The 26,255-nt window shown below is 39.4% G+C and overlaps 1 protein-coding gene across 2 annotated transcripts in view; it reads right to left on the bottom strand.

The window, feature by feature from the left end:
- Positions 1–10,230: 10,230 nt before the first annotated feature.
- The window catches only part of acsf3 (acyl-CoA synthetase family member 3), a 59,961-nt gene continuing 43,936 nt past the window's right edge, over positions 10,231–26,255 (bottom strand). For both annotated transcript variants that reach the window (XM_051721086.1, XM_051721094.1), the window contains exons 8-10: positions 23,955–24,089; positions 23,769–23,880; positions 10,231–10,804 (exon numbers count right to left, since the gene is read on the bottom strand). In XM_051721086.1, coding sequence (XP_051577046.1) covers positions 10,681–10,804; positions 23,769–23,880; positions 23,955–24,089 — 371 coding nt within the window. In that variant the 3' untranslated portion in view covers positions 10,231–10,680. The remainder of the gene's footprint in view (positions 10,805–23,768; positions 23,881–23,954; positions 24,090–26,255) is intronic.

The raw sequence follows: 26,255 nt of genomic DNA, 5'->3' as shown, positions 1-26,255 counted from the left end.
GTCTTTGCCAATAAAATGGATGTTAAGTTACTATAATTATATTGACTTTCCTTGCTCAGTAATATTCTCTTTAAACAGTTGCTCCGCCATTACAGTAGTTGACTAGAAAAAGAAAATACACTATAGACGTGGACAGATCATGCTAATGTCCGCTACAGCACCTCTTGCAACGCTAAGAATCATCGTGCTAAATGCTAAATCATGCTAAATTATGATCATGATCAGCCCTCAGCTTTAGCCATTGTGCTACACCACCCATTTCCAAAGTCATCACCTCTTTTATAAACACTGAAACTGACCCAAGACCATATCTGTGTGAGCTGTCAACCATCTACTTCTCAAGTAAGAATGATTCCATTGTGCCTTAAATGAGGGCTCCCGTAACACAGTTCAATGGAAAGGAGGAGGCGAGAACAGGCTTGATAATATAAATAATGGTTTAATAATATACTGAACCAAAAGACACACACACACAGGTGTTGGGCAGCTGCCCGTAACTCTCTCTCTGTTGCACTGCTGTCTCCGGTCGCCTTTATCCCTCTCGGGCTTCATTAGCCTAATTAGGGGCCGGGTGTGCGGAATCACGACCTGGCCCCACCCTCCGCCCTGCCACAGCTCCCTTCTTTTTGCTGTAGGTAACAGCTCTTGTTAATACAGTATCTCTGGGTGTGACTGGCCAATAGACATGTGGACTGGCAGCTTGCCCTCTCTGGTGTGACGGCCAGGTGTTTTATGTAATCTGTGAGTATGATCATCCATCAAAGGGATCGATCACAATCCCAGCAGTTTTTATTAATGATCCTGTCAGCCCGGCCGGTCCACGGTGCTCACGCTTGTCCAGGATGATAGATCATTAGGCAGTCTGCCTGTTATTTATTCTCCCATGACCTTGTCTATGCCTATTGTTGAGCACATCAAATTACGAGTACTGGGACATGAAATTTCAATGATCATCTTCACGTTTTCAAAAGTTTAGAGCTGGAGTGTCAGCCTGTTAATAAAACTAAACACTCAACCACTGTGCCATTAAAAGGCTCAGGACAAAGGTAAAGGCAAAACACCTGAGATCGAGATCCATGTGCTATTATCAGAGTGTTGAGGGTAACATGTTACAAGTCAGACTGATCTCACAGTGAAATCGGAAACAGTAGGTTGACTATTGTTTAGCTAAAATCAATCTGTGCCAGGGCTGGATGTAGGCAAGGGTGGGCTCAGCCCACCCAAACGTGAGTCTTGCCCTCCCAATCAAATATTTGGCAAACATGGTATTAAATAAAATATTTTATTTTTTTTAAGATCTGTGCATTGGTTAACCCTAAGGGGTCGATGGACGCAACTGTGCGTCCTGCTGGATTTTTTCCTCATAACAGTGGAAACAACTTAAAATACTCATTTTTGGGCATACAGATAAGTGTAAAACATCATTAGAGACTATAAAGTGTCTACTTTTATTTGTGTACACTCACAGTAACAACAAAACCTTGTGCTTTTGTAAAATAAAGAAAATAAACAGAGTTTGCTTTCAGCCGTCTCTGTCTCCGCGAGCATCTTTCTGAAACACGTCACAAAAATGAACTGAAACTCCAGGAATACTTATCAGACAAACATGAAACATATGTCTAAAGAAAGCTTAAAATGTGTACTTTTAAATAAAACAATTCAAATTTAGAACAAATATTCTCCTGCAATATAATCTGTATGAAACAAAGCGATGTACAATTTCTCCTGGCTCAGCTAATTATCGCTAATCTGATCACATCCACCAGCAGAGTGCGCTATCCATACGGTAATGTGCTGAGACGATCAATGCAAACGGTAAATGCCCCCAACAATGCCTTAAAAAACATCGTTCATTCACTTTTCTGCGCGTTTGGAAGATGGCACGCTACACAGGTGAGGAAGCTCCTGGATAGTGACGAAGAGTTCACTTTTTCCTCGGAAGAAGAGCGGGACTCCACGACGATGAACGTTTGAAGAGCGACTTGATCCAGCCGAGGATACAATTTCGGATGAGTAAGTCTTTACTTACATTACTTGACATGCTATTTTATATAAACGTACATATTTTACTAGTTGGACTATTTCCAGACTTGCCAGCCAGGATTGATTGTATTGACATTTGAAATATGTCCAAATAGGCAAGTTTTATTTACATTTAAATGTTGTTTCGGCTAAAGCAGTTATTTCAATTGTATGCTGTATAATATAAATATGATATGTAATATGATATAAAAATAATATGAATGTTTAGATTATATTTTAACTAGTGTTTATGCTGCCTCATTATCATCAACGAAGCTTGTGCTTGCAAATATCTGTTCGGGTGTAAATGTGTAAAATGTGCTGTAAATATGTCCATATTAGAAAATCAGCATATTAGAATGATTTCTGAAGGATCATGTGACACTGAAGACTGCAGTAATGATGCTGAAAATTCAGCTCTGATCACAGGAATAAATTGCATTTTACAATATATTCAAATAGAAAACAGTTATTTTAAATTGTACAAATATTTCACAATATCACTGTTTTTGCTGTATTTTGGATCAAATAAATGCAGCCTTGGTGAGCAGAAGAGACTTCTTTTGAAACATTAAAAAATCTTACCGATCTAAAACTTTTAAACGGTAGTGTAGGTCTAAAGTTTTTAAGTAAAGTCTTTATGTAAAGAAAATGTATAGTCAGATTACTTCTTTTAACTTAAACTTGATTTTGTGAATAAGCTACAAACAATACATTCAATCATTAAGTCTCCTCACATTCATTCTCTCTCAGGGGAGGGGTCTTTGTCTCCTCAGGTGTGAATCACATCAGTATTCATGATCATCCACGTCTCCTCGCATATGGCCTTTCTAACACTAAAAGTGTCCTACAAAAGTTAAATGACTATATTGCTTTGTATGAATGAGTGATCAGGATGGTTTTCACATCATTTTGTAGCAAAAACTCTAGGTTACATGATCCAGTTCTCAAAAGTTTTGTGAACAAATGTTTAGTATGTGATATATGGCCTTATTTCAGTGACTTAAAATTTGTGTTTTTTCAAAAACCACGCATAAATGTTATTTTCTCAAAAATACAAACATGCACATACATGTTGTTCACATATTATTGTAGCCCAGTTTGTGCTGAATACAGTGTTATCAGACTTTAGCCATTAATATTTTTTTAAGCAACTGAAAAAAGCACAAATGTCAAGGCATGTCAAAACTTCTCCAGGGCCCAAAACACCCTCAGACCCCAGAGGGTTAAAAGCAATTTAGGGGTGGGCTACGTATTGCAAACATTGAGGGTGGGCTGTAGACCACCCCAACCAATCACAAAATAGCACCAACATTTTTTATTATTTTTCTGTTTTTGTCATTGGCCGAAAGCAATGACACTTTTACATTTAAGACTGACTTGGCTTCACTTTGCTACGGACCAAAGATGATCATGCGAGCGACAATGGTGATAAGAGATATTTTTGTGCAATGCATAGGTTTTTAGTGCCTATAAAGAAGCCCGGTGTTGTCTCTAGCAGTGACCATATGGCTTCTGTTAATGCACCACAGGCTCCCTCTTCCCACTCATCAAATATCTCCCTCTCCCTCCAACTCAGCTTCCCAAAATCATGCTGTGGTTGTTAGCGAAATACTGGACCTAAATTGTAAAGCAAAATCCCAGCCAATATTAGCTGATGGTACCGTCTGAGATCTTGAATAGTGTTTTGCAGGACGCATGCTTCTGTTTCCCATGTTGAAAGTTCGGTGTCGCTGGGAGATATTGTCTTCACCTCATGTCTTTTTAATTTACATCTATCTTTTTACAGTGCTGTGGTAGTTTGCTGTATACTGTTTGTCACTGCATGTTAAAATACTCAGTTTTTACCATAAAAAATAACCCTTGGTTCTGAGCTCCTTGGGGGTATTACTTTCCATTCATCCAAATTCCTGTATATTTATCTAAATTACTAAACACATGTTTAGTTTCACTGGTAAAAATACTGTCAATCAATACCCTTTACTACCCTACAAAGGCCAAACTCAATAAATAACACTGAAACTGGTAAAAAATGGCTTTAATTATTTTGATTTTGATTTTGTAGTGACTGCATTTTCACATCAAGTATTGTAGCATATGAGCCAAACTCAAGACATGATTTCAGTTATATCTCAATTTTGCGTGTTGCCTTTGTATGGAAGTATAATAGCTAATTACATTTCTATTTAACCAATTAACCAGAAAAGTCAAAAAGCCAGCCCATCTCTGTTCAAATTTTAGGTTCTTAATCTTTTATGTTATTGATCTTCCCATGACCACATCTAATATACTTCTCTCCACTCCATCCTTGCATTTGTGGGGACTCTGATTTGGCTTTGTAATTTGTTTAAAGGCTGTAATTCTAAATACTCTGAAAGTATATTGCTGTATTTTATTTCTTAGTAATGTAGGTAGTATACCAAGAATAATGTTGTCAGGGCCCATTTTAATCTTATGATTATATACAAGGTTTATCTGTTTATTTATTTCAATATATTTTATAAAATAAGTGTAAAATATAGTTTAATGGGCCTTATGATCTTAACAATTACTCCATGTTATGCCAATTACAGACATGAAAAAAAGTAGTCTGAAAAAAACAATTTAAGTTAGAGGGAAAAATGCAACCTCCGAATCGCACTCATCACTGCAAATGCAGATACTTCCTGGTTTCAACACAGGATGTGAACCTGGGTCTCCCATGCTGCTGACGCAATGCTCTTCCGGTCGGCCACAAGGGAAGGTAAACAGGCTGTAACCAATGCAAAAATGTGTAATTGGAGATTGCATTATTGTACATGTTGGACAAGTAACGTGGAAGATAAAGTAAAACAATTAACTCTTGTGCACTGTTCATTTGTGGGTCACACTTGTGGGTCAAAAATGACCCGAACATACATGTTTATATTTTAAGTGATTTTTTTTTTTTTTGAAAGATACTGTATGTAATATCACTAATTTCACTAAAGGCACAAAATGTTTGCATGGGGGCTTATTTACCTCTAAATTACACCATTCATTCATATAAATACCATTCATATAAAACAACAAATTTTATGTTACCTTCATTTAATATATTATAAATGAATATCAAATGTGCAAATCCACTCTTAGGTGCCTGGTTGTAGAGAAGAGGATTTCTAGGCATTATCACAAGTTATGCATTTTGATATATTTGGACATTATCAAAGACTATTTTTTTTTGTGTGAAAATGTAGCATTAAGTATTGTCCTGTAGTGTCAGTTTTTGCAATGATGCCACATTATGATTATTGTCAAACCTGACTATGGTGTTACAAAGGAAAAACAGAGTAAGTATTTCTCTTACCTATTATTTCTTTCAAACATCAGAATTCAATAACTCAATAAAGGAAATCAAGAAAGATATAAAGAAAACAAACATCAATAAACATAAATTAACAGGAACGGACAGTGAAAAATGATTTTGTGTACAAACAGAAGACTTAGAATAAACATTTTGCAATGGCAAAATTAGCATTTCTTTTTTAAGCATCAAAATTGGTCAGTAAAGTGAAGTAACAGTTGGAGTGTGTGCGTGCATGCATGTGTGCATTGAGGTCAGATTGCTGCCATCTGCCACATGAAATGACCAGTAAATGGCTGCATAGATCCACTGTTTATACTTGGTTGTAATATATGAATTTATGTGTGTGTGTGTGTGTGTGTGTGTGCGTGTGTATGTGCAAGCACAAATGTTCTGCATTGTGGATATGCTATAGTCCCACACCTTCATTATTATGTGTGTGTGTGTGTTCTGCATTATGGCTGATTCATGTATTTTATTTGACACATTTAAAAAAAACTGCACTGTGTTTTAGTCTTTCCCATTCATTTCCTATTTCCTATGAACACCACAAATGTTACTTTTTTTGTCATGCAGCCTAAACTCATCGTATCCAGTCCAATTTTTTTGTATGTTCAGATGGCAAATGTTGGAAAAGTAACCAAGCCTTGGCCTACTCAGATGAAGAATACAATTTTTATTAAAGAAACAAAATCAAAATGGGTCACTGAACACCACATGAGGGTTAAAGTAACTTAATAACTGTAAGTACATTTTAGTATATTAAAGTACATAAAAGACCACTAAAAGTAATATTCGACTAGCATTCTGTTGAGATTTGTCGTGCACAACCTTAAATTCTCTTTGTTGCTATGGTTGCCTCCTTAGGTGAATGCGATGAAAATATGTGCTTTAACAAACTTGTGAATTAAACTTTCAAAGTTACAGAAGCGTTATTTGAAAATGCTGTTGAAACGTTTCTTATGTAGAGGTAAAAACTACATAAGTGACCCCCAAATGTTATGTGAAAATGCAACTCAGAAACTAAACTTGTCAACTGTAGTCAATGTTAAGTGCAATCTGTTTCAGGTTTGTCTCACATAACCTGAATTGTCTTCTGATGCAAATAGAACTGTAAGCCAAATGTCAACTGTTTAAGAACTATAAAACACAACACTACAGTTGTTATGGTGTATAAACCTAAGTGAGAAATAATGACAGTATGTGTGTTTTGTAAAATGGTCTACTGTTGCTATGGTTGCCTCCTCAGGCAAACAGGATTTGTGTTTGCGAACATCTATTTTGTGGCAAGTGAAAATGCATGCTTTAACAAACTTGGAATCTAGTTTTCAAGGTTACCGAAACATGCTGTTGAAATTGACTTTATGTAGCATTAAAAACTACATAAGGAACCCCCTAAAGTTTCAAGGAAATTAACAATGTAATGAAAAAACACAACGCAGAAATGAAACTCACCAATGGTCGTCAATGTTTTAAAAGACTGCTATAAGTAATTTTAAGGCAAGATCGGTTGAGGTTGGTATTGCACAACCGTATTGTCTTTTGGCGACCCCTAACATACCTGTAGTAAGCCATAGGTCAACTATCTTAAAGACCTTTAAAGATATATACATCTATAATAAAGTGATAAATAGCGGCAATAAATGTTTTGTCAAGCAATCAACTGTTGCTACGGTTAACTCCTCAGACGAGTTTTGTGAACTTCTATTTCACGGCAGGTGAAAATACGCGCTTCAACAAACTTGTAATCTAACTTTTGAGGTAACTGAAACATTTGAAAACGCTGTGAAAAGTTCCTTAATTAACATCTATATAAGGAAACCCTCTGTAATTCACACCAGAGTTGTAATACTTGATTGCTAGTGTTTGAAAGCTGGTGATAAAATGGTAGCAGCAGTAACACAGTGAAGTCCAGTCGAATGTTTCTCTTGGCTTGTCTCTTGTGGCCTCCACAGGGCCCAGGGGCCCAATAAGCATCCATCTGCAGACAGCCCACTCCAGCACGCTTCAGTGGGCATCCTTGCAGGCCGGGGTATTTGTAAGTGTGTGTGTTTGTGCACTCCAGTGTGTCTGACTTGAGATGCAGACATTCTATCTTTCCAGAGCCTTGGGGAGTAAAACCCTCCCTCACAAACACACACACACACACAAAAAAAAAAACAATCTTCAACCCACTCTCATCAGAGTTATCTCCAAATGCAATCATTTCTTTCTTTTCCTCTTTGCTGTGCTTCCTTTAGAGCAGTGGTTCCTTTGTAACGCCAAGGTCCCCCATTATCAAAGTCAATATTTATAATACCATTCTAAACAGGACAAAAAACTAAGGCTGCCAATACATTAAAACGATTAATCATGGTTAAAGGGATAGTTCACCCCAAAATTAAAATTCTCTCATAATTTACTCACCCTCATGCCATCCCAGATGTGTATGACTTTCTTTCTTCTGCAGAACACAAACAAAGGTTTTTAGAAGAATATTTCAGCTCTGTAGGTCCATACCATGCAAGTGGATGGTGCCCAGAACTTTGAAGCTCCATAATGACAGAATTTACATTTTTGGGTGAACTATTCTTTAAATATTTGCTTGGTTATCTCTAAAGGGCATTTGAATTTGTTCTGTATCATCAGACATGATGGTGCGAAGGAAGCCGGTCTGAAACCCAGAGTGTCTCCCCTCTTGTCCTGAGTGTTTGTGACTTTGGAAGTTATTGTGTATAAATTAACTTACAGTGCCACAGTTCCCCAGTAATAAATCACCACAATTACTCTGAGTGTCAGCAGCAGCACTGAGCCAGAAAGCTTGCAACAGAACTGAGCTCGAGCCGTCCAGAGTGAAAGACTGACAGAAAGACTGACGGACGGACTCCCCCAGGCGGGGCCCCGCCAGCACTGAGAGGAGGCTTGAGAAGATTCGGAGGTAAAAGAGATGGTGAATGAACAGAGGACACCAAGCAGGAAAAAGTGAGCACTCCGTCTCTCCCTCCCCCTGCAATGCCTGCAGTCACCAGAGAGCTGATTAAGAGAGCATCTCTATCGATCTCAGGCCTGGAAGTGAAGGATGGATGTGCTGGATGGGCTGTGAGATGGGGTGACAGAAGACTCTAAAGCAGTCGTTCTCAACTGGGGGGGCCGGGGTCCACTGGGGGGCCTCGGTAAACTTTGGCAAACTGTCTCAAAATTCTTTAAAATAAATATAGTTTTACTGAATCACAAATTTTTATAATTAATTAATTAATTAAATTAATAATTAAAATATACTAATATAAGGGGGGAATTCACTAAGAATAAATAGCAGCCAGTAAAAGCGGCCAATTCACTAAAGAAATTATGCAAATCATTATTTAAGTATTTTGCAAGCACAATTTTGATTCGCAGCCCGCGGTCACATTTTTGTTTGTTTTTTACAGAGTAAGAGTTTAATCAAATGAAAAAGAATTATTTTAATTAATGAAAATGTTAAACTTAACATTGCATTATTTTTATCAAATGAAGTGCTTTTATAGATTCTTACAGAACAATCTGGAAACAACACTGGAGGTATTTTTATCAAATGAAGTGCTGCACAACAGAACATCCCAAACGTGAGATATTGCTTTAATATTTTACTATTATTATTTAATTACAGTGAACATTACAGTACTATACAGTAGTAATATATTGTTGTCTTTGTTCCTCATTTCAATTCTCCATTTAAACTGAGCTTTTATTTTGCCGTTTCTGTGTGTTTTCGATGGTAGTTTGTCACCTCCGGATAAGAAGTTCGCTACACGGCCCAGTGTGATTATTACAATTATTAAAAATACTGTGATTTAATTAAATAAATATGTGCTGTGCTTTGCTTTCTGAGCGCACGTGTGATGCTTATGATATGCAGTGTTTTCAATGTATAGTATGAGCGGCCGACTTCAGACATTTTGAAGCATGCAGAACATGCAGATTATTATTTATTTTTATTTTATTTATTTATTTTATTTTCTCCCCAGTTTAGTATGCCTAATTCCCAATGCGCTCTAAGTCCTCGTGGTGGCATAGTGACTCGCCTCAATCCGGGTGGCGGAGGACGAATCTCAGTTGCCTCCGCGTCTGAGACCGTCAATCCGCGCATCTTATCACGTGGCTTGTTGAGCGCGTTACCGTGGAGACCTAGCGCCTGTGGAGGCTCACGCTATTCTCCGCGGTATCCACGCACAACTCACCACATGCACCACCGAGAGCGAGAACCACATTATAGCGACCACGAGGAGGTTAACCCGACGCGAGTCTACCCTCCCTAGCAACCGGGCCAATCGGTTGCTTAAGAAGTCACTCAGCATGCCCTGGATTTGAACTTGCATCTCCAGGTGTGGTAGTCAGCGTCTTTACTCTTTAGGGTGAGTAAATTTTGACAGATTTTTCATTTTTGGATGAACTACTCCTTTAAGATTTTGGACACAGCCTCTGTGTTACAAAGTGCTTATCGTTATAAGAAACACAAGTGTCCCTGCATAGGGGAATCACCTGATATTCAGGGGATAATACAGTGTTGGACTCCTTGCAGAGATTCATCCAGAATCTGTTGGGCTTTCCGGTTACAGGGTCACTTTCTACACTTTCTATCTCACAGACCAATACAATGCTCTTATCTTAAGATACACTGTCATTGAAGGAGAAATGGAAAAGAGGAGAAAGGACCCATCTGTGCTGTAATCACTTCCTTCTTCACAAGCATACACCGCCTCTTGGCCTGACCGCACACCTGCGCACACGTGCACGCACGCAAACACACACACACACACACACACACACACACACACACACACACACACACACACACACACACACACACACACACACACAAAAGCATGCACTGAAACACTTGATAGCACATGAAAATAAGCACATCATCTACTGATCAAAACATTGTTTAATTTCAAAATGCATTTCATTACAAAAATATTTTGTTTCTTCATTTTAAATATAAATAATGTTGTTTCAACATTTTTAGTGCGCAAAAATGTGTACATCAATTCTGTTACATTACAGTTGTATTTCCTAATAATACCTTTGACATTTAAAACAAGCACATTTTATCATTCAGTTCAATTATATGCAAAATGTAGGTGAAATAAGGTGCCACAATATCAAACTGTGATTATAAACTAGTTAAGTCATCAAGTATATAAAACAAAATGCAGGCTTTGCATTGTAGAGAAGGTCTAATCCAAACACTGCCCTCTACTGGCTAGTGAGAAGACACACTTCGCAATCTGAAACATTTCTTATCTAAGAACTGATCCGGACGCAACTCTCAAGTCTGTGGCTGTTTCCCAATCTTTCCGAACACTGATCTCAGATCAAAGCGGGGTGGGGAAGAACTGGCGTAGCAGGTCCTTCTTATTGACTTTTCCCATCTGGTTTCGTGGCATTTCTTCCACCACGATCAGCCCTGTGGGAATGGTGTATGGAGCCATGTGCTTTCTGAGAGGGGAACAGAAAGGAGTAGAACAATTTAAGCAGGATGTGCACTGTACAGTTTTTGCAGTTGTTTATGATTCTTGCTAGTTAAATTAGAGTTGGGGTACTCGAGTTTGGTCTCGAGTCCGGGTCACGAGTCCAATTTTAATGGACTTGAACTCTGACTTGTCTCGGACTCGAGCCTTTGGGACTCTGGAGTCCAGCCGAGTCCATGATATTTGAGATGCAATGAAATAAATAAATAAATAACAAAACAGAAATTAATGAACACATCTCTGTCTGCATGCAGCTGTATTAGCCCCCGACGTCGTAGACGTAGCCAGAGTTGTTACACTGTTTAAGCAAAAATACGCACACACACATACGCACATGCACAGGCATACTCATCAGTCAACCAATACGCTTGAATGTTACTACAGAGACTACTGTATAATAACGACTACCGAGGTGGCTGGTACTACGAAAACATGAAGACGGGTATGTATCCAATGTAATAGAAACTAAACAAGGCCGTTTCAGACGACACGGGACCTCGCACTGCGGTTTCATTATGGTTAAAAACTTAAAACCAAGAACTTCATTGAGTCAAGTCACCAACATCATGTCTCACACAGTTTACTAAAAACAGCATATCGAAATAAAAATACATACAAATAGTATTAATATGGGATATAAAGTCATTTAGAAATCATGTATCTACATGTAGGCTTCTGTAGTCCCTTGTGGTCCATGCATGTGTTGTCAGCTTGAACTGGTCCATAATAAATTGATGAATTAACTGTGTAACTTTTTAAATATTCAGGGGGAAAAAAAGCGTTATTGTTAAAGCAGACAGCAACTCTAAATAGATAAACAGCACCTATTTATTGATTTACTATTTTCAAAGCATTGACGAGCTAATTAAAATACATTCTTTTACAGCATTTGTCCACCATTCGCAACATTCAACCATGCACAATAAAATATTAGGATATTTTGGGCAGTGAAATGTTTTGCTTATAATTTAATTATAGACTATAAAATAAATGTATTATTCAATGACAGAGTTTGTGTAAGAAGCTAAACTTCATGTTATGAGATGAATTTAGTTGGTTATGATGTTTTTATTTAATTTTTATTGTAAACCACCAGGTAACTTATGCATGTCTTTTTTAGCCTATATCTCTGACAATTTTGAAGGATAATTCTGTTAAATTTATGACTCAAAATTATTATTCTCCATGTTTTTGCAGTTAAAGAAGAGCTCAATGAAATTTTCTTTGGTTGGTATTTAAAGATTTCAGACTGATTGTAGAACAACGTGGCTGCCGCTCATGCAAATATCAATTATTATTTGTATTTTTTTATCTTCTGTGGCAGCTACTGCGAGACGCACACGGACGCATCAAGGATTTAGGTACACGAGCAGCACGCAGAACTGCCCTGCATTAGGCGGTTTCCCGCAAATTAACTAGAAAATCATGTCCGTGACAACATAGCCCTAATATTATCATTGGGCTTTTCCAGTGTTTTTGGATGTAGCATTTGCAGTCAAATCGTGAGACGTAACTTCTCAGCGAGTGCTAATTACTACTGTGTTGACTCATTTGTATGTACTGTATTTTACCAAATCAGTTGGCAGACAGAGAAAAAAAGATTCAGAAAGGAATCTCAGTATAGACTATTATTTATTTATATATATATAATTTTAAATAAAACTAAATAAAATTAAATTAACAAATTAAAAATGAACTAGAAATAAAAACGAAATTAAAATTCAAAACATAATAACGTCCTGGTTACTTTCGTAACCTCCGTTCCCTGATGGAGGGAACGAGACGTTGTGTCGATGTAGTGACACTAGGGGTCACTCTTGGGAGCCCAAAACATCTCTGATTTTGAAAAAAGGCCAATGGGAATGGAGAGTGGAATTTGCATGCCACTCCCCCCGGACATACGGGTAGAAAAGTAGCTGGCTCGCAACCACGCATTCAGGTTTTGTGCTGAGGAGCCGAGACAAGGTCCCGGCCATTTCAGCGGGTAGTTCAGTATTGTGGCAAGAGGGACACAACGTCTCGTTCCCTCCATCAGGGAATGGAGGTTACGAAAGTAACCAGGACGTTCCCTATCTGTCACTCACTCAACGTTGTGTCGATGTAGTGACACTAGGGGTCCCTATACGAAATGCCACAATATGCTGAACTGTGTTACATGGACTGGCAGTGCGAGACGGGCAGTGTGTGCCTCGTAGCCAGCGCACTAGGCCGTCACGTAACCTCCCCCAACGCTCTTATGAGTGTCGAACGGTCCTTTGGGAACAAGTCGACTTGCCCATCAAATAGGGACAGGTTAGCCCAGTTGTGGCCTCTTTTCCTCTTTTTTTCTCCCCAAAAAGAGTGGAATTTTGTTTACCGGCTGGGGGCCAAAAGTGTCTACGGTGGGGGGGGGTCACTCCCAAGGGGAAGACACCGCGGAGACCACACCCCGCACGGAGGGGGTATTTTGAGTGGAAATACGTCACATGGTCTTACTGAGTCTTGTCGGAAGTATGTCATGTGGAGAAGTCACATGGTAGGTCCTACCCAAAGGGGGAGGAGCTCTACAAACACGTTGACCGGGGGCAGAGGAGCCCAAGGAAGACACAGTTTACTGACAGGGAAACAATTTAGCGGAAGATATATCACATGGGGTCACCAATGGGGAACCAGCACATGAGCACCTATCCCAGTACAGGGCTTAGTTAGCACATGTACTGGACCGGCAGCGATTTTCTCAGAAAACTTGTCTGCCACAGGGCTAAGGAGGAAAGTCATCCAGGGATCACAGCTTGTGAAGACGACTGGGAATCAAAAGCGCACGTCTTCACCTCAGGGGAGGGGAAAGCCGCTATGCGCAAGCGGTACACCTGGCCAGCTGTCCTGAAACTTACCTGCTTGTACCTGATAATATACGGGACGAGACCGGCTCAACCCGGAGATTATAGAACCTCGCAAAGTTGTTGGGTGTTGCCCAGCCTGCTGCTCTGCAGATGTCTGCCAAAGAGGCACCATCAGTCGGGGCCCAGGAGGCTGCCACACTCCTAGTAGAGTGGGCTCGTAGCCCCACAGGGGGCGGCACGTCCTGAGCGTGATATGCCATCACGATGGCATCAATGACCCAGTGGGCGATCCTCTGTTTTGAGACAGCGCTCCCTTTCCGCTGTCCGCCAAAGCAGACAAAGAGCTGCTTGGAACTTCTAAAGCTCTGTGTGCGATCCAAATACGCTGGAGTGGCTTGCCCTCTTACGAAGGAAAGCCGCGACCGCAACGTTGCCATAGTCATGTTCTCGCAATGAGAACATGACCCTTCCACGAACAATGTCTGCGCGTGGGCAGCACCCAAACACCTAAGACAGCGATCGTGGCCGTCAGAAGCGGAGATAACGACCGCAACCAGGAATAATACACAAACGGAAAGGCATCTTTAAAAAGATGTTCCGTGAGTGCCACTCTTTTAGTTAGAAAATATACTCTTTTTAGAATATACTCTTTTGTTCTGCCGAAGCGCCCAGGGGCATTCTCTTCACTCCACTGGTGCAGAGGGGGAGAAGCCGCTAAAATGCGCCTTAGATCCAGCAGTTTAAGGTGAAAAGTAGCGAGATTGAATTCAGTGCACTGAACGCAACCGCACAGCTCCAAAGAGAAAATCTGAATGAGTGGGTTCGAGCCAGCTTCTTTTATACCCGTATGCCCAGGGGGAGTGGCATGCAAATTCCACTCGCCTATTCCCATTGGCCTTTTTTCAAGAGTGACCCCTTGTGTCACTACATCAACACAACATCGAGTGAGTGACAGATAGGGAACCTTGGTTGTAATGATTAACACAGCTTTCACTTTCTTTAGTCTATGTTTGAGTGGAGGGGAAAAAGCAACAAATAATTGAAATGTCAACAGAATGCAATAAAAAGTGTTTTGAAAGACAGTTTTGTCTTCATACACCTAAAGCATATGCTTTCATTCTGAAACCACTTTGAAGTTTGTTCAGGATACAAATAATAAAATGCATATATGAAATGCAACAGAGGTGTTTTTGTTACATTTATATTGGCAAACTGTTTTTCTTAGTTGTGAAGTTTAAAATAAGCTTAAAATATTGATGTTGAGTTTACTGTTACAATTTTAATTCAGATTCATAAGTGACTCGGACTCGGCCTGTTATGACTCAGTCTTGAGTCTGACACGGCCCCTTTTGGACTCGGACTCAACGCGGACTCGATTGTTTAAAGACTCGGACTTGACTCGGACTCTACTAAGGTGGACTCGAACCTCAAACTGTACGATATGACCCCGATAAGATCTTCGGTATAGTCTACAAAAGAGGAACCTTCAAGCATCTATGTCGTTAAACTAGATATGTTATTATTCCAGGGGCTAGCTATACATATAGCTATCTATATACAGTGGCAAGAAAAATTATGTGGAATCTTTGGAATTACCTGCATTTATGTATGCATTTATCTTAAAATCTGGGTTGATATTCATCTAAGTTACAATAATGAACAAACACAATCTGTTTTAACTAATAACACACAAATTATTGTATTGTTCTTGTACATATTGAATACATCATTCAAACATTCACAGTGTAGTTTGGAAAAAGTATGTGAACCCCTAGGCTAATGACGTCAACAAAAGCTAATCAGAGTAAGGAGTAGGCAAACCTGGCATCCAATTAATGAAACGAGATTGGAGGTGTGGGTTAGAGCTACTTTGACTTATAAAAAGCCCTCAAACATTTTGAGCTTGCTATTTACAAGAAGCATCTGCTGACGTGCCTAGCAAAAAAGTGATCAGAAGACCAATGATCAAGAATTGTTGCTTTGCATAAAAGAGCTAGATTTTTTTATCTATCCACAGTTAGACAAATCATCTATAAATGGAGACGATTTAGTACTGTAGCTACTCTCCCTAGAAGTGGCCATCCAGCCAAGATGACTCAAAGGGCACACCACAGAATGCTCAGTGAGGTGAAAAAAAAAAAAAAAAAAACCTTGAGTGACAGCTAAAGGCTTAAAGTAATCACTGGAACTGGTTAACATCTCTGTTCATGAGTCTACAATACGGAAAACATTAAACGGGCACGGCAGGACACCACGAAGGAAGCTGCTGCTTTCCAACAAAAACATTGCTACGTGCCTGAAGTTTGCCAAAGACCACCTTGACACTCCACAACGCTACTGGGAAAATGTTTTGTGTACTGATGAAACTAAGTTTGAATTGTTTGGGAAGAGTACGCAGCACTATATATGGCGTAAAAAGGCCACTGCATACCAACATGAAAACATCATCCCAATGGTGGAGGGTGCATCGTGATTTGGGGCTGCTTTGCTGCTTCGGGGCCTGGACCGCTTGCCATCATCGATGGAAAAATTAATTCCCAAGTTTATCAAGATAGCCTACAGGATAATGTCAGGGTTTCTGTGTGCCAGCCGAAGCTCAGTAGAAGTTGGGTTATGCAGCATGACAATGACCCTAAACACCAAAATAAATCCACTACAGAATGGCTTCAAAAAAAGAAAATCCACCTTTTGGAGTGGCCCAGTCAGAGCCCAGACCTTAACCCAATAGAGATGCTATGGGATGACCTCAAGAGAGCCGTTCACACCAGAAATCCTAAGAATATTGCTGAACTGAAGCAATTCTGTTAGGAAGAATGGTCCAAAATTCCTTCTGAATTTTGTGCAGGTCTAATCCGCAGCTAACGGAAATGCTTGGTTGAGTTGGTTGCTTTCAAAGGAGGATCGATTAGTTATTAAATCCAAGGGTTCACATACTGTTTTCCACAGAACTGTGAATGTTTAATGGGATGTGTTCAATAAAGACATGACAGATTATAATTGTTTGTATTGTTAGCTTAAGCACATTGTGTTTGTCTATATTAGTGACTGATGAAAAGGAGATCACACTTTATGACCAATTAATGCAGAAAACCAACTAATTCCAAAGGGATCACATACTTTTTCTTGGCACTGTATTTTGACAAAACAAAAATCCTACAGTGTGCATACAGCTTTACAAATTTAAACTCTGGGACTGGAAGGAAATAAGGAACAAAGATGTGATATAGTTTAATGCTGCAAGTTGTTCAGGGTTCATACTATAAATATGGCTAGCTATATATGTTTACAGTTTAACAAACTTCAGCTAACTTGTCTTTTTTTCAAACTGTTGCTCCGCCATAACAGAGGTTGATCTAAAAGTGAAAACTAGGTATAGTACCCCTTGTGTCAACGCTGAGAATACAAACACTTGTGTTTTATTTGGACATACAAAATGCAATATTAAACTTTAACACAGCTTCCTCATTGTTTTCAGTCCCAGAGTTCAAATGCGTAAAGCTGAATTCACACAGTAGATTTTGCCGTTTGACACACACACATTTTTGGATCGTAAAAGATTTCTTTCATAAGAAAAACATACACTATGCAATTATGTCAACACCAAAGCTTATAGCTATGCAAGCTCGATTTTATGCGCTGTTGCTCTACGCAATTTGTTCGAACAAAATTCATAATGCAACGCAAACGTGTTTAGCATTCTTAGCATTGACATAATAGTGTAGAGTACACTGTCAAAGCTGAGAATGCCACACACACTTGCGTTGCATTATGAACTACGTTCTGACACATTTCGTAACGTAACAATGCATGAAATTGAGCTTGTGTAGCTAGAAGCATTTGTGTTGACGTAACTGCGTAGAGTATGTTTTGTGCAATCCAAGACAGTCATTTTTTTCTTACGAAAGAAATCGTTTACGATCCAAAAATTTGTGTATCAAATGGCGAAATCATGGCAAAAATCCTACAATGTGCATTTAGCTTTACACATATTAACTCTGGGACTGGAAGAAATAAGGAAACTGTGGTATAGTTTAATATTGCATGTTGTTCAGGGTTTTTACTATAAATGCTATGTATGCTGACAGTTTAACTAACTTAAACTAACTTGTTACGTTCTCTTTAAACTGTTTCTTCAACATAACAGATGACCTCAAAGTGAGAACTAATGGTAAAAAAAGACTGTTTACTCTAATGCCAGTTATAGCACCCCTTGTGTCAACACTGAGAATGCGAAACACTTGCGTTGCATTATGAACTGCGTTCTAACAAATTTCTTAACGCAACGATGGATGAAATTGAGCTTGCGCAGCTGGAACCATTTGTGTTGACTTAACTGCGTCAAGCAAGGGTTTTTAAACAAGGCTACGGGGACACCCGGGGGCTGCAAGATGGCTATCAGTGATGTTTGATCACTATCAGTGGTGTTTGACATATTAAGTCTGCTTTCTAAAGACTAATCATGAGGTTAACCACAATTCTTTTTAATATTGACATGTTTTTGAGGTGCGGGCGCTCTTGGTATATGCTGTGATGTGACCACGCATGAATAGTGAAATGCGCTTTATGGTCATGATGCCCGTACAGCCAATCTTTAATGCAAACACGGTTATGTCTCAAGTGAATACAAATAGGTGCAACAAAAATCAGTTGTGGTAAAATATCGGATCTGTGCATTAGACATTGCAGTGTAAATGAAGTCTAATATCCCTGCCGCTGTTTATTATATTATTAACATTAATCAAACAACAATATTAAAAAGAAAACAACTCACTGCTCTTAATTTATTTATTTTAGACATAGCTTTTTATTATGCCTATTAATAATAACTAAATAATAAAAAAAAAAAACAAAGCAATGTAAACTTAATTGAGAGACACTTAAAGGCAACATGCCATAGTTTTAGATTTAATCTTAATATTTAGATTAATATGTAACTTTTTTAAATAAAGGAGTGTTCAGTAGCATATTCAGTATTGTTTAATTGCAATAATAATTTTTGTCAAGAATCGTAGAATTTCATTGGAATTGCTACTGATTACTGAAATATTAAGATTTTACAAAATAAATATTTTATTTATTTTATACATTACATAGTTTCTAGGAAGAGGGTCCCTCACAATGGCATCATCATATTTGGGGGTTCTCAAATATGATTTGAAAAAAATTGAAAACCCCTGGCATATAGTATGTTTTGTGCATTGGTGATCCAAGTTTGTACATTTTGTTTTATGAAAGAAATCTTTTACGTTCTACAAATTTGTGTATATAACGGCAAAATCATCGCAAAAATCATATAGTGTGTATTTGGCACACATTTCAACTCTGGGACTGGAAGGAAATAAAGATGTGTTACAGTTTAACATTGCATGTTGTTTCATTTGGAACATGTGGCAAAATGTCTTCAGGCTAAGGAAAGACTTTAATGACTTGCAGATGTGAGACGTCACAAGTGATGTACACACACATATACATTCATAGAAGAAACATAAAATGTAAACACTTCCTGCATATCTTTTAACTCAGCTCTCTATACTGGAATTTCTGTAATGTTTTATAAAACGCTGCTAGATACATTGTGTGTATGGGGAGAGATTTCTGTATTATACTTTATTTCCTTTTTACACAAGTCCCTTACAGCAAGGTGTCTTATTAATTCTCCCCCTTTTCTTGCACTCTCAAAAATCCACTTGCCGAATATTATGCTCTTCACTCCAGCCGAATTCCCTTTGCATGCGAGTCTGTGTGCAATGCTTGTGTCACTTCCAGCTCATCATATCCTGCCTCTCGACTCCTTATGACATATACAGAGTGACGGATATGCAGGATGACAGCTACTGTTACACACTGTGTAGTGAGCATCTCTCTATCCTTCTCCATGCATCCTGCTCTTCTCTGGGCTGTGCTGGTGGGTAAAGGGACAGGTCAGGGGGACGGCCGCTAAACACACACACACACAGCATCGCACCAGCAGGGCACAGTCACCAACACCCCCACACCATATGGAGCTCACACACACAGGGAAAGAGAAAGCTCTGAGCTACTTCTTGTAAAGGGACATGTGTCTTCTGACAGTGTGCATGGAGGCAAAAAATGCAAAAGTGACATTTAAAAAAACAAAGAGAATGAGAAGGAAAATAAACAGGCACTGCTGAGGCCAATTGCTCAATACAAGACACGGTTGTCACCCTGCACACATTTAAAGATCACAATGTCTTTCTCCAGCCCTTCTCCCACCTAACATGTATGTTGTTGCGACTTGCTCTTTAAAAAATACTTCTACATGGATTTGTGTGTATTGCTATATATACCAGGGTTTTTAACGATCCTCACCAGTCCTGAGGGAGTCTGGCTTCACGTCTGACTCAATACGCTTCACACACACTGACGCAAGCCCTACACTTCCAAAAACACCACTGCGCTCAACTATAAGCAACTCGTAACAAAGCTGCTGGTGCATTTCAGCAGCATTTCATCACCTGCCTATTTAAGATTGAGAAAGTTCAAGCTTGTTTTGCTAGTTAGTGATGGACACTGGTCAGATTTTGTCTGGGCGTGTCATGTTCTGACAACTAGGGTAAGTGGGAGCTGTAAAAGGAGGTGTACACCGATTAGCAAAAAACATTATGACCACTCACAGGTGAAGCGAATAACGTTGATCATCTCCTAAAAAGGCCACATGTCAACGTCTGGGTAGATTAGATGGTAAGCGAACAATCAATTCTCGTAGTCAACGTGTTGAATACAGGAGAAATGAGCAGGAGTAAAGACCAGAGCGACTTTGATAAGGGTCAAATTGTTATGGCCAGACAACTGGGTCAGAGCATCTCTGAAACGGCAAGGCTTGTGAAGTACTCCCGGTCAGCAGTGGCAAGTACCTACCGACAGTGGTCCGAAGAGGGACAAACCACAAACTGGCGACAGGGCGTTCGCCGCCCAAGGCTCATCGATGCACGAGGGACACGGAGGCTATCCTGTCTGGTCTGAAACTACAGAGGGTCTACTGTGGCACAAGTCACAGAAAATTTTAAGATGGTTACGGGAGGAATATATCACAGCACACAGTGCATCGCAACCTGCTGCGTAGACCGGTCAGAGTGCCCATGATGACCCCTGTCCACTGTCGAAAGCGCCTACAATGAGCACGTGAGGGTCGGAACTGGACCTTGGAGCAGTGGAAGAAGGTCGCCTGGTCCGATGAGACACATTTTCTTCTACATCATGTGGATGGCCGTGTACGTCTGCGCTGTTTGCCTGGGGATGTGATGGTACCAGGATGCACTGTGGGAAGACGACAAGCCAGTGGAGGGAGTGTGATGCTCTGGGCAATATTCTGCTGGGAAACCCTGGGTCCAGCCATTCATGTGGACGTCAATCTGACACATGCCACCTACCTAAACATCGTTGCAGACCAGGTACACCCCTTCATGGCCTCTTTCAGCAGGATAATGCGCCCTGCCACACTCCACACATTGTTCGGGAATGGTTTGAGGAACATGATGAAGAGTTCAAGGTGTTGTCCTGGCCTCGAAATTTCCCAGATCTCAATCCGATTGAGCATCTGTGGGATATGCTGGACTAACTAGTCTGATCTACTGTGGCTCCACCTCGCAACTTACAGGACTTGAAGGATCTGCTGCTAATGTCTTGGTGCTAGATACCACAGGACTCGTTCAGGAGTCTTGTAGAGTCCATGCCTTGGCAGGACATGCCCCAACTGTGCATTACAAATTTGTGTGCCAAGCACAGATGGTAACATAGGTGAATGTCTTTGGCCATTGTGTCTTGCTCTATTATTAGCATCTCGCTGCATAAGCAATGCATTGTAAAATGCTGTGTCAAGTTGAAAGGTGTTTACTTTCCAGAAGTGTGCCTCGAGATCCCTGTGTTCTGTTCCATTCTGTTGCACTCCATCTAGTGTCCTGTTTGAAACAGGCCCTATGGCAGCTATAGACTCAGTTATGTGTCACTAGGGCTGGGCAGTATGACCAAAAAATTTTAAAAATATAAAATAAAATTATATCACGATAACGATATATATCACGATATAGTCTTTTTATCTGTAAAATCAATAAAAATGGATAATCCAGTGAATTAAATACTTTATAAATGAAAATGAATTCCTCATATAAAATGTTCTCTTTTTATGGAACTTGACAAACATAGTCAAAGTAAAAAACAATCAAACACTCAAATTGTTTTTTAAATCAACCTTACCATAATAGTACATTTCACATTTTGCCACATATTAGTCTGATATGTTGTTGACCAATATTATTATTATTATTATTATAAACTTTCCTTAAGGAACTCAAAACATCTCAAAGCAATGCAACAAAGAAATTAATACACAATTTAAAAAAAAATATCCAACGAAAATGAACACTTCATTAGGCTCTTAATTATTTAAGTAATCTCTATAGAGATTATATAAATATCTAAAAGGCAAAATTGCAGTTTTTTCCCCTAATATCAAACATTAAGTTTTGTGGTCTGCGGCACGATATCGAGAGAAGCTGGATTGAATAGCGCAAGTGATCCCGCTCTGCGCTCTCCTGTTTCTGGAGCACAAATATCAGGAATCCTGCTGGAGTCACACACACTTGTGTTCTCCAGAGATATTGCATGCGACGTAAATCAAAGATGTGCACGAGAAGATGGGAAACATATTTAGCGCTTATGATGCGCCGAACGCAAGATGTCGTTGAATTTGCAGAAATTTCCAATGCCGGAAAAAACCTGTCCATGTTTCTTCAATTCTCTGTCTCAGTCCTGCCCACTAATAGGTATGCACAAGCCACGCTAGTGGATATTTATGTATCACGATATACATGTTAGAGCAAAATCTCTATTGATTGATACTTTATATCGTCGCCACTCTATATACCGTTATATCGCCCAGCCCTACATGTTGCTAACACGGTGAGGCAGAGTCTATGCCACAATTGCTGCTTAACAACCGAATACCACTACTATCTGGTAACATTACTACTGTACATAAAACTGTAAATGCAACACTAAATTGACATAGAACTGTCTGTTGAAGTGTTTCTTTTCTCGTTTTAATTTTTTTACTTTGAGATTTAGATTTGAGAATATGAACTGGCTAAATCTTTTGATGTTGTAATTCTATGCACCTCAGTTTAAAATGGGATGTACTTTTGTTAACAGGCCGGTATGTTCTTTGCAATAAACAATATGACAGTGCAGTTTGGTTTATATTCATTTATTGTGCTTTCTTGTGGACTTCGGAGACAGCGTTGATTTAAAAATCTGGTGATCACTGATGTCTTATAGCTTTATTTCCCCAAACTGAAATCATGTAGTTAAAATTTAAATATAATTAGATTATAATTTGAATTTTAATCATATTTAGGTAAAAAATTTGAATTTAGTTTTTCAGCCTTGTTGACAGCCCTACTGTATATTTCATACAAAAATGTTAAGAGTTAGATGAAATGAAGGACATAGCAACCATTATAACCAGTTATTATACAGTATATTATATAATTGTATCATTTAGTTTTATGAGTTTTGTTTGGCCATGTAAAACCGTGATTTAAAAGCCAAGCAGAAGCCTCTGCCAACCGGCTGTATAGGCCTGAACAGGTAAATAGATGGTAAACATGAATTACCACTCATTTGGACAACTGGGCAAGCGTCACATCACATAATTAATAAACATGAGTAAAGCTGATAAGTTTCATGTACACCCCTGGAAGAAATTGCCAGCTCCTGGTTGTTTTCTCTAGTCAAGGTGGATAGATTTTTATCAGTCCATCATTAAAAACCAAGGAATGTTTACAAATTCTCAGGCTGCAACTATTTTATTCCGATAATCTGTTCCAATTTCCAAATTGCTGGATTTTCCCAATTTTGAAAGTTTCATGGCATCAAATCTTTTAAAGAAATTCAAGAGTTTTGTTTGATACACTTAGTCGTAGAAAACTAGTTCCAATTTCAAATGTACTCGCCCCTAAACATCATGTAAACTAAAAAGCTAACTGTGATTGGTCACTTTACATGCCATTGCTCATTGCACTCAAATACAAGCGCAAAGTAGAGCAGACTTCAAGCTGATAGTCAAAAGTTTGTCTCCACAAGATGACTTACCTGCCCCAGGCCTTGAGCTCCGACAGGGTCAGCGTCTTGCCCTTCCTCAACTGAACAACCGCAGTGACCTTTTGACCCCAGGTGGCATCTGGAGCACCAATCACAGCAACATCTACAGAACAGAAAAAATTATATAGATTTCGTCCCTCTGTTTACAAGTGTATTTGTGTGAATGTTTGTGTGTACCTGTGATGTCAGGGTGGGCTAGCAGATGCCTCTCCACATCAAGTGCACCGATCTTGTATCCTCCGCTCTTGATGATGTCCACAGATGTACGGCCCATGATCCAGTACACACCGTCTCTGTAAAGCGCAGTGTCCCCTGAAAGAGCATCCAGAGCGGTCAGAGAGACCTGCCCCCACACTGCTCTCCGGTATAATGGAGGTCTGTGCCTCAATTAATCACTGAAGTGTCCATATGGGGCTTAAGCAGAGATGCAAACAGTATATTCCACATCCATTCCACATGAAGGTCAGTTAATAATGATATAATTCATTTTTGGATGTACTGTCCCTTTTAAAGGTACAAGGGTTGTGTGTGTTGTTCTTGTCTAAACTCTAATAATACCCAGTAGCCAAGCTCAAGATCTTCTGTGCAATTGCACAGACCTGCTTAGTTGGAGTTTAATTACCACCCTAAAACACATACAGTATATACTACAGTTGTCAGCCAAAAAAGTAGTTACTCTTCGCCCCAGAGGAGGTACATACTACAAGTTGCCCGGACCAGTAGGACCAGTGTGAATCTCTTCAATAAAGTCAATGACGAAAACTTTAGTTGACAATGGGTTTTTGGATTTCGTCAACGATAACGAATATTAGGCGAAAAAGACGCATCATGATAATAACTAAACGATTTTATTAAAGCATACTGTTGACTAAAATGTGACGAGAAAAAAGTTGTACAACAAGATTTGAACAGTGCAAGAAGAAGAAACATCTAGAGATACATCTGTTTATAGAAGAAGATATTAGATATGGATTCATCTAATCCAATAATCCCATACAAATCACAAATCACGAGTACAATGGCTGATTATGACTTTATAAACATGTATTTTTCGCTCTGTTACTCACACACTGCTATGTTATGATATCGAAACACTTTTACTCTAACGCATCATTTAGAAAATGGTACATTTTAACGCTTGTATGACAGACACACCTATCCACTAACCGCGGTAGCTCACCTGATAGAGTGTAGGTCTTTGGACTCTGAAAACCGTGATTTGAGACCAGTCAAGCATGGTAGTTGACACGTGAGACAACAGTCATAGAAGCGACACAAAATTTTTGGCTGAACTATCCCTTTAATACGATTGTCAATCTCCAAAACATGGGCTGTATGAACTTAGCCATGAAGTGTTGGAGCTCAGGTGGTCTGAAGAGGACAGGAAATGGGTCTTAGCAGGTGAATGTGAAAGAGAGGAAGGAAAGAGAGTTGGATGAAGGTGTTGGAAGTCCAGCGTGGATGATTATTGAGTGCCGAGCCCCAGCTGGGGCAATGAGAAGTTGAGAAACGGGAGTGTATGTGTGAGAAGTGTGTGAGGGTTAAGGACAGTGTGTCATGGGTTATAGTGTCTGAGTGTGTGCGCTGGGGTTAATCTGGGGGGGTTGGCAACCGGGCAATTGGGAGGCTATGACTGGTTGGATCTGCAAAGCAGTTGATGAGTGAGACTGGAATAACTTTTTCATCCACACAGCCAGATTACAAAAGGAAAGCATAACTATCACTTTATAAAAGGAATATACCGGGTTCAATACAAGTTAAGCTTAAACGACAGCAATTGCGGCATAATGTTGATTACCACAAAAAATAATTTCGACTTCTTTAAAAAAGCAAAAATCAAGGTTACAATGAGGCACTTACAATGGAAGTGAATGTGGCCAATTTTTGGAGGGTTTAAAACTAGAAATGTGAAGCTTATAATTTTATAAAAGCACATACATTAATACTTCTGTTAAAAATCATGCATTATTTGAGCTGTGAAGTTGTTTAAATCATCGTTTTTACAGTCGTTTAAGGTTTGTTGACATTACATCGTCATCGCAACAAAGTTGAAAATTGATTATAACATAACACAGAAAATGTAAAACGCATTTTGTTTATGTCATGTGGCATTACTTTTAAAACTGTGAGTATTTTAACGTTTACGGATTGGCCCCATTCACTTCCATTGTAAGTGCCTCACTGTAACACAGATTTTTGCATTTTTTTTATCCCCTTTTCTCCCAATTTGGCATGCCCAATTCCCACTACTTAGTAGGTCCTGGTGGTGGCGCGGTTACTCTCCTCAATCCGGGTGGCGGAGGACAAGTCTCATTTGCCTCTGTTTCTGAGACCGTTAATCCACGCATCTTATCACGTGGCTCGTTCTGCATGACACCGCGGAGACTCACAGCATGTGGAGGCTCATGCTACTCTCCGCGATCCGCGCACAACTTTCCATGCGCCCCACTGAGAGCGAGAACCCCTAATCGTGACCAC

This window comes from Myxocyprinus asiaticus, chromosome 2 (genome assembly GCF_019703515.2).
Source record: "Myxocyprinus asiaticus isolate MX2 ecotype Aquarium Trade chromosome 2, UBuf_Myxa_2, whole genome shotgun sequence".
In the NCBI taxonomy this organism is placed as follows: domain Eukaryota; kingdom Metazoa; phylum Chordata; class Actinopteri; order Cypriniformes; family Catostomidae; genus Myxocyprinus; species Myxocyprinus asiaticus.
This window is presented reverse-complemented; position numbering and strand designations above follow the sequence as displayed.